The sequence below is a fragment of the Hypomesus nipponensis genome, chromosome 18 (genome assembly GCF_054491055.1).
Source record: "Hypomesus nipponensis isolate SF chromosome 18, ASM5449105v1, whole genome shotgun sequence".
Lineage (NCBI taxonomy): Eukaryota > Metazoa > Chordata > Actinopteri > Osmeriformes > Osmeridae > Hypomesus > Hypomesus nipponensis.
In genome coordinates, this window is record NC_140378.1 from 3,305,372 (window position 1) to 3,314,502 (window position 9,131).

The 9,131-nt window shown below is 48.1% G+C and overlaps 2 protein-coding genes across 2 annotated transcripts; both read right to left on the reverse strand.

The window, feature by feature from the left end:
• Window positions 1-255: 255 nt before the first annotated feature.
• Window positions 256-3,504, reverse strand: xpc (xeroderma pigmentosum, complementation group C). Its single transcript, XM_084680542.1, has 7 exons — window positions 3,000-3,504; window positions 2,710-2,870; window positions 2,476-2,557; window positions 2,211-2,342; window positions 1,849-2,018; window positions 1,627-1,720; window positions 256-1,430 (listed from the first exon to the last, which is right to left on the reverse strand). Exons 1-7 carry the CDS (start codon window positions 3,102-3,104, stop codon window positions 1,074-1,076), a joined length of 1,101 nt encoding a protein of 366 aa, XP_084536668.1. The 5' UTR covers window positions 3,105-3,504; the 3' UTR covers window positions 256-1,073.
• A 130-nt stretch (window positions 3,505-3,634) lies between these two features.
• Window positions 3,635-7,813, reverse strand: LOC146250885 (uncharacterized). Its single transcript, XM_084680561.1, has 8 exons — window positions 7,521-7,813; window positions 6,680-6,943; window positions 5,093-5,201; window positions 4,889-4,973; window positions 4,575-4,732; window positions 4,278-4,398; window positions 3,973-4,062; window positions 3,635-3,841 (listed from the first exon to the last, which is right to left on the reverse strand). Exons 1-8 carry the CDS (start codon window positions 7,633-7,635, stop codon window positions 3,635-3,637), a joined length of 1,149 nt encoding a protein of 382 aa, XP_084536687.1. The 5' UTR covers window positions 7,636-7,813.
• Between the last annotated feature and the right edge of the window lie 1,318 nt (window positions 7,814-9,131).

Genomic DNA, 9,131 nt, shown 5'->3' on the forward strand with positions numbered 1-9,131 from the left:
TGTCAATGTTGACACGTCTATCATCCCGCATTTTAAGTTATCCCTTCTTACCTTTTAAACCGCAACCGGTATCCTCAGAATTGAAGTCTGCTAACGTGCTTTAACGAACCAGAACCTACTTCGCAGTACTCGCTAGTTGAGCGGAAGATGGGCTGTTCAGGGGGGTGTTTATACATGACGTCACTTCCCGGTCGTGTCGAAGTTTCAAAAGAGCTCTTGAAGCGTATTTATACTGGGAAATAAGCTTATTTCCCAAACAAATTGACCAGTTTATTAATCACAAGGAATAGTGACAGAAGGAAATAACGTGAACGTAAAATATCCTAAAATTATGGAAATTATACTTATCAGATATTGCTTTTCTGGTCTGAGGCCGTTGACAAACTCATTTCATGTACAGGCCTAACTGTTGGCAGTCATATCGACTGGACCAAGCGCTATATCTTTGTCCTTGTCGCCTCTCACCAAACCCAAACTTTCTTCTGTTGATCTCAATCAATGTCCATTGCAGATGATTGCAATATAAAGAAAACGTGTAGTTTGATGTAATTGTAGATATGTTGGAATGCACATGGCATTTGTAAGGAATAAAACAATGCTTTGATTTCATAACATTTTCTTGCAAATATATGTTTTTTGAAAAAATAGATTTGATACAAAACATCAACAATGTTAACCATTATTAATACAGATGTCACACTATTGTCCCCACACACAGAAAAGGAGTATTTTCCTCTAAATATATCCACCCGTGGGACAGGAGGAGACAGTGAGGACCTGTGGTTTCAGGTTCAGTTGTACATCCAGTAGGAGTGGGGCCAGTCTGAGTATCTGCTGGGCTTTGTGTTTGTAGCTCCACAGAAACCAGAGCGACCCACATCTCCTCTTACAAAGGAATAATACAGTCAAAATGACATACTATCTGGTAAACCTCTACAGTGATGTTCAAAACCACAAAGTTCATACAACAGATCATCTGGAGATGAAACTGAAACTCGTGGTTTGCTCTTTTGGAAGTATACATGAACACATTTTGTCCCAGAGAAGAGTTAGATGTGATGGAGGGTTTGAAGTCACACTTTCTCAAAGGGGAACATATGTTTCTGCTGGCCTCTTTTCTCTCGTTTTGTGGTACTCTTCTTAGCTCCACTGGCTGAACCTTGGTCCTGCTCCTCCTGCCTGTTCTGGGGCCAGGACTGGGCAAAGGTAACAGCAGCAGTCTGGCTAGCAGGACCGCTAGCCTCACCCCCACCCTCCTCCTCCTCGTCCGACGATAGGCCAGCTTTGCCTTCCCTGTCCTGGCTGTTGGCCTGGCCAAGCCCCCCTCCATCCTTGGGGCCTTGGTGACCGTAGCGACGCTTCAGCCTCTCTTTGATCAGTAGGCCCTTCACCAGCAGAGTCCAGTTTGACACAGCCCGCTTCTCCCGCTTCTGGAGAACGAACACACACACACACACAGAGATACACACATGGTGAGTGGCCGTGAAGGTCAACCCAGATCGCAATTGGTTCACCACGTAAGATCATGTCTTTAAACCATTCAAGACCATGTTTAAGCATTGAAAGTTTCACGATATAAGACCAGGGCACCAGTGATGGAAGCCACTCCTCCCCTGTAGAACCCACCTCTTTCTCCTTCTGCTTCTGGATCTCCTGGTCCTCCACCCAGGCCGCCCGCAGGATCTCCTCGTGCTCCTCACACACGATGTAGCCGTCGGTCCTGCAGCACGCAAGTAGGCGCACGCACGCACGCACGCACGCACAGTCAGGTTACAGAAGGATGAGATACACACACATATATACACGCTGTCGAGCTCCGCACGCACACACAGACCCTCACACACTTACACAGCGTGAGAATAGCCGCCGTGGAAGTCAAAGCCGGTGATGGCGGAAGCACAGTCCATCTCCAGCTTCTTGGCCACTCTGTGCAGGTTGGGCAGGCGCAGGTGGACGCAGCCCACTGGCAACATGCAGGGCTTGAACAAGTACACGTTCCCATAGTCATTACGGGGCACCTGGCGGGACAGGGGTGAAGGGCGATGTGAAAAAATGAAGATATGGAGACAAAGTTGCTATCTTCAAGCTCAAATGTCTGTATGGAAACATAGACATGAAAAAGACATTCACGCTCTCACACACACACACACACACAGACACGCAAACACACACACACACACACACACACACACAGACACGCAAACACACACCCTGCCATCTACGGCTATGGGCGGTTGGTACTCCTCCGTCTGCCAGTCCCCAAACAGAGGGAGGTCATTTTTGTCCTTTTCCTCTGACATCATCCTGGCTTTCCTCGAGCGATTGGAGAAACCCCTCACCATCTGGGAAAGGGTGAAGAGGAGGGAGGACATAAGGGATGAAGAGAGAGGCAGATACAAAAGAGGAACCAAAGTTAGAGAGCCAGACAGAGGTAGATAGCGATGGAATAGAGAGAGAGAGAGAGAGACAGCTCACTTTGTAGGGCTCCTCACCCAGGCGAACAGTCCTGGCCTCCTTTAGCCAGGTGTCTCTGGAGTGCAGCGTGTGAATGCAGTCCCTGGGAGGAACACACACATGCCCACGCGTTAGCTTATCAGAAAGGATATATATATATATATATATATATATACATACATATATCCACTGTTGATGTTGAAAAAAAAAAAAAAAAAAAAAAGATGTGTTACAAGGAAGCTTCAGCTTAAAGACCTGGAGTAGACCGGCTCTCCTCTGCAGTACCCCAGGATGGTCGCCGTGGGGGGGTAGAGAGCCTCGTACTTGAGCAGGTGTCTGTCCAGAGCGTACAGAGGGTGGTTCTTGAACTCTGCCACTGAGGTGGGCAGAGGCCTGTCCAGCAGTCTGGCCTGGAGCTGGAGAGAGGAGAGGGGAGAGAGGAAGGAAAACGTTTACCCAAACACGTATCGACCGACCTTCTGTTGGGTGCGCCGGCACGGTAGCTGCCGTCGGTCACCGGAATCGCGTTTGGTCCGAGGACGTACCTCCTTGTCCTCCTGCAGGTCCCTCTCAGTCTCCTCCCCCAGGAACGGCTCCAGGGTCTCCTCCCACCACTCCTCGTCCACGCGCCTCTTCCTGGATGACGTCATCCAGTTGGGGTCGTACTTCCTGCTGAGGTCCTTCAGGTTCCCCTCGTCGTCCACGGCCACCACGTACGTCAGCGGCTGTGTGGCATGCTGGGAGCACAGCTGGGGTTGCCCCACCCCCTGGCGGACGTCGACGCACAGCCAGGAGCCTGTTTTGTCCAGGTACACCTCCAGCCACTCGTCTGCCCCCGGGCCCTTGCTCTTACTCCTCCCGCGCTTCGCTCCCTTGGCTTTCCCTGACCCCTCATCCTCCTCCTCCTCTTCCTCCTCCTCCTCTTCTTCGCAGTCCTCATCGTCCCCTTCACACTTTGGGTTTCTTTTCCCTCCACTCTTCCTCCGCGCCGGCGTCTTGCCCTTTCCTTTGCCCGTCTTCCCTCGGCAAGCCCCGCCCTCTGAATCCTCACTCTCCCCCTCACTGGTGGGCTGAAACTCCTCCCCCTCGCTCGGCCCCTCCCCCTCGCTGCTCTGCTCCTTGTAGCTCACCTTCGAGGCCACGCTCCGACGCGTGGAGTTCTTGGGTTTTTGCCCTCCTCCTACTGTGGTCCTCTCCTTCTTCCCCTCCTCCTCTTCCTCTTTAAGCCTTGTTGCCTCCTTCTTCTTTGGCTTCTTGCCCCCTCTTCCCCCCTGCCCCCCGTGGCAGATCTCTTGGTCCCGGGGGAGGGCTTGGTGTCAGAGGGGGGGCTGTTCTTGGGAGGTTTCTCAGGGGGGCTCCTTCCAGGGGGGCTGCTTTTCGCCTTTCCCTGCAAAGAGCGAGAGAGAGGGGGGGGGGGGGGGAGGGTTGTCAGTGTCACAGGTAACAATGAAGTGTAGTTTTACCAAACATGGCCTGAACTGACTCAGAATCTGCCAGGGTGAGGGGAGGCGTGACTACCTTGGTCGCTGGGGGCTTCATGGACAGTGGCTGTAGAGAGATGACCAATCGGCAGAAGAATTGCAGCGATCTCAAAACCAATAGGAACATCTACAGGAATACAGGAAGAGGAAAATAAAGTAGGCAAGGGGGGGAGGGGGAAATGACCAAGATGTTTAAAATCACATTTACATTTTAGAGATTTCACTTCTTTTTTTTTTTATGTTGGCTATAATGCCATTTTGCACCTGCTAATTGACTCGTCTACTCTACAAGCCCAATCAAGTCCAATCTGGACATCAGTGACTGCGCGGCCAGGTACTAACGTGGGTCATCTCCTGGTGGTCCCTGACCGTCAGGCTGCCTAGCCTGCGCTCCAGCACGGCCCGGGGGTCCGGACGCTCCTCGCAGGGCAGCTCTGGGGTCAGGGTGAAGGTCGCCCCAAACCTGGAGGGAGTAGGAGAGAGAGGAGGAGAGGAGATGCGGCGCGATGAGGAAACAGACAACCACGGAGGATTTCTTCGCAGCAAGCCGTTTACTGCCAAGGCTCGAGGAGATGGCTGGACAGATGGATGGATGGTAGGATATGTGTGATTCCCCCCCAAACAGTCAGTCTCTCTCACCACTTGAGCAGACCAGAGAGGTAGTTCTGGTCCCGGCGTTCCGTGGTCACCATGGTGAAGTGGGAGGGCAGCAGGGACAGAGTGATAGCCAATAGGTCAGGCTCCCTGCACAGCCTGTTCCGGAACATCCCATTGGCTAGGAGGCACATGAGGTGGACCTATGGGGAAGAAAGTACTACCGTCAGGATACCGACGTAGGATGGGAAGGACAAGTGTATAATGAGTACCAAAGACTGGAAGGGTCTCTATGAACTGATGCCTGGGCTCTAGCTCGGCAGGCTAACACAGTGTGGGGCTGGCTGAGGAGCGCTCACCTTGTGCGTGTCCTCCACCACGTCCTTGTTGAAGCGGTTCACCATCCGTCGCAGGTACGTCTCAAACTCCGCCTTCTTCTTCTCCCTGCGACAAATCAAGTTAGCTGACGGGGTTGCTGAGACGACCGGCACGTGAAACATTTGTTTTCCACAAGCCACTCCAGAGCACAGCTGCAGGTGAGACTAGCAGCCTCCTCCCCTCACCTCTTGAGCCTCTTGTGTATGAGGTCGGGGGTCTCGATCTCGATCTCCACAGGCTGGGAGGGCAGGGCTGGCTCTGCTGGGGCAGTAGGACCCAGAGGTTCACTCAGCTCTGGGGGAGGGAGCACAACAACTACTGCAGTGCAACAGAGGCAGGGACAAGAGCGATGACCACCAGACCACCTGTTCCATGAAGCAAGTTTACCAAAGAAGCCAGGCTTCATTCGGTGAGGCTGACACATTTTCGGATGATTCAGTTGGAGCAAATTCAACATAAACTCCTCAAAAAAAGTTTGGAAAAGTTATTTCGGTCGATTATTCATCCCCTACGATAATACCAATTGGTATTGTATTTGATATCGTTGGAAAGCCTGATTAGTCACCCTTACAATGACGTACAACTTGTTAGGATTGTGCATTCGTGGAGTGAGCAACACAGCTAACCGTGTGGGTAGCGGCCCAAAACAATGTGCCCAAATCCCCTGCAATATTCTTCTGTTGGTATTCACTCTCGTTTTTGAGTTTGAGTTTAGAGGAGTTAAGTTCAAACTCTCTGTATAGCATAACTACAAAGGAGACCCTCACAAATCTGCCGACTAGAACTACAGTCAAATATCTAGAAGCTCCACCTAAATCACAGATGTGTTGGTGGTGCTCGTTTTGAGTTTGAGTTTTGAGGAGTTTAGTTCAAACTCTCAGTTCCTAAGGCCACTTCTGCTGGGAAATAAACCTGGTCTGAGGTAGACTGAGTTGTTGCTTATCCAGAATTCCTGTAATATTGACCCAACGGGAAAGTGATGAGGATTTCACTGACTTTCTAATAAGATAAATAATAAATTAAATACAATATACAATGAGATTATAAGATGTGGACCTACATGTGTTTAATTATATGGCATGTAATATCAAATGTTTAGGCTTTTCTTTAGGCAATTCTACATAAAATATGTTTTGAGTTAAATTACCCCAACAGATTACAATAGCTACGTGTAATAGCTCAATAAACAAGTAAGGGTACAATAGAAAAAATGTATACTGACCAGAAATGTTGCATCTAAATCCATATTCCTCTAGCTTCTACTTTCCTGAGAGGAATGTAAGCCTATAAAAAATGCTAAAAACTTCACAAACTTATGTTTGGTGGGAGTATGGCTCTAAAGGATAATGCACACGCAATTATCTTGACTACTTGAACCTGTATTTAGGTTAGTCTGATTGCGTGAACTTGAATAACCCTTTGCGGAACTGCTTTAGCCCTGACTGATTTGATACGTTTGGTCAATTCATGTTTTGAATTTTAATCCCCAATTGTCTTTGTGAGTGCTCTTTATGGAACAGGTCAGAAGACTATCTGTAGCGTAGTGTTTCTCCAACTTTTAAGTCACATACTTCTTTCCGCTTGCACCTCCCATGCACGCACGCACACACACACACACACACACACACACTTTCACATATGACAGCAAAAACACTAGAATAACATGATATTACGTGTTTTATTGTGCAACCTTTCTGAACAAGGAAAGTCTTTGGCGAGTATGCACCTGGCAGGAAGTGTGCTTATACATGGATACACATGCCTGCACTTACCTTCCACTTCCTCCCAATCTTCCTCCTCCTCACTATCCTCCTCTTCATCCTCCTTCTCCTTCTTCACAGGTTGGAGCACTACAGCCCTGCCCTTGGCGAGACCGGGAACGTCATCATCATCATCATCCTCCGACTCCATCTTTGCCTTCGTAGGGGACTTATCTAGGAAGTATTTGCTGGTCACATGGTTGGCGGCAGGTCTTGGACTGCGGGGATTGGATTTAGCCTTCCTCTTCACCTCAACCTTCTCCTCCTCTTCATTCTCTTCAGAGATAGACAGAGAGACAGAGAGAGAGAGAGAGAGAGGATCAGAAGTTGTTTTCTAGATCAGTTTCGGTCAATCTTCTGGAGAGGTCATTGACATTCCTCAATAATCCAGTTTCACAGAGGTTGATATCATCACTATCCAGCTCATGTGCCAAAAACAGCATAACTACAAAGGAGACCCTCACAAATCTGCCGACTAGAACTACAGTCAAATTTCTAGACGCTCAACCTAAATCACAGATGTTTTGGTAGTGGTTCAAGTTAAGTGTCTACTACGCTGTGGTAGCCAAGCAAGACTGGATGCATGCACCTGTCATGCAACCGTCTATCAAAAAGTCGTAAAGGCAAAAAATGCTTTACACAAAATACATTATGAACGATATGATGCACACTCTATGCATGCAACATTTAAACCTATTAATGATACTCTTCAATTGGATACTAGGGTAGTATTATCTTTGGGCTATTTCTCATGTTGGGCTATTCATGTAATTTACTTCACATCAAACTGACGACTTGGATAGGCACGTCTCCAACGTTGTCGTGCAGCGAGATGATAAGCAAGCTAACTTACCTAGATCATTCTTCACTTTTCCTCTTGTTCCATCAGCTTTGCCCCTGGGAATCTGTTTCGGCTTCTTTGTATCAGTCTTGTCACGCGTTTCGGCAGCCACTTTGCGTTTTGCCATGCTTTCTCACAAGCTAATATCCCGAATGCAAATACAATTTTATGTTATTAATGTGCTGAACCGTGCTCATGTGGAATGGAATTCCCCCCTTCCCGTGCGTGGTTGTGTAAGGAGAGACTGTAGCCGTGGTTATTCAACTACTCCTCAGCCTCAGACCCTTTCGTAAGTGATTGTTGCAAGGAGCTTGATTATTGTTGTGGGGAGGTTCCGTACGTCACATCCACTTCCGCCACGGAAACATCCGCCAATTGCGGGTCTGAGGTCGGTTTGTTCCTCGCCCGATCTCCACTCTCCAGTTACTACGGAAATTAAGAACTGGCCGGAGACCAGCGTGGGGCATCTGCACCAATTTCATTAACTTAAATTGAATTTACATTTAATTCAGTCACAGTTTAGTGTGATATGTTGTTTGAGTAGGCTACAGATAGGCTATACAAATAGAGAAGTAGGCTAGGAGTGTTTCTGTATGTGTGTGAAATCACAACCGCACACAGGAACACGCAGAACTAGAGGAGCACATCTATGTGTGTTGCCTAAATTGAATTGGTGTGGAGTTACTGAAGTCTACTGCAGTACACGGTGGTTACCTCAAGAGGCAGTACTGTCTCGGCAAATTGGTTAGTCTATAAAACAGATAGATTAAAACATGTAGTCTACATGGGACACAGATACTAGCCTATATAAAAAATACATACATACATACATACATACATGCTGGGGGGTCGGAGGGTCCCCCCCTGAAAACTTTTTACGTTTAGTTAGGCTATTTATTTGTATTATTTATATGTGTCACCCCCAATATATATTAAGATTACGGCCCTGGGATACTTGCAGAATTGTCTGTCTGCTGTGTCGATGTGTGTGGTCATATCCTAACTATATAATATGTTAGATAAAAGATAGACCATACAAATGAGTAGGCCTATTATAATATTGTAGCTTTTGCATTTGAGAATGCATCCGTTGATTTGAGCCTGAAAATGGAAAAGCCCATTTTTGGAGGTACTTCCAGGTGGAGGTGAGGTATTTTCTGGTGGAAATGTTCTGCTTCAGGGAGCTGTCTGGATACTGGTTAGTTAGAGCCACAGCTTCAGACATACTCACTGCAGTTGGAGGCGGATGGCGAAGGAGTGTGTGTGTGTGTGTGTGTGTGTGTGTGTGTGAGTGTGTGTGTGAGAGAGAGTATATGTGTGTGTGTGTGTGTGTGTGTGTGTGTGTGTGTGTGAGACAGAGAGAGAGTCCGCATGGGGGGTGTGTATGAGTCTTTCATATCCATGGTATTTATCCTGGTCCAGTGATCTGAGCACAGCGCTCTGCATGGCTTCCATCCCTATATGAACCCTCGAAACAGTCAGATAGGAATAAAAAGCCATACAGAGCAGTGGCCAGTAACAGTATAACTTACACACACGCTATGCAGAAACACCTTTAGGCGTGGACAGCCGACGTGTTTGTGAGTGGTGAAGCTGCGCCGACTAGTGGTGACAGAAATAACA

Coding starts and splice junctions, on each gene's coding strand:
- xpc (XM_084680542.1), bottom strand. CDS start 3,104: ATGACGTCATCCAGGAAGAGGCGCGTGGACGAGGAGTGGTGGGAGGAG. Junction 2,558..2,709: donor GGAGAGCCGGTCTACTCCAG/GTCTTTAAGCTG, acceptor TGTTCCTCCCAG/GGACTGCATTCACACGCTGC. Junction 2,343..2,475: donor TGGGTGAGGAGCCCTACAAA/GTGAGCTGTCTC, acceptor ACCCTTTCCCAG/ATGGTGAGGGGTTTCTCCAA.
- LOC146250885 (XM_084680561.1), bottom strand. CDS start 7,635: ATGGCAAAACGCAAAGTGGCTGCCGAAACGCGTGACAAGACTGATACA. Junction 5,202..6,679: donor AGATTGGGAGGAAGTGGAAG/GTAAGTGCAGGC, acceptor TCCCTCCCCCAG/AGCTGAGTGAACCTCTGGGT. Junction 4,399..4,574: donor CTCTCTGGTCTGCTCAAGTG/GTGAGAGAGACT, acceptor TACTCCCTCCAG/GTTTGGGGCGACCTTCACCC.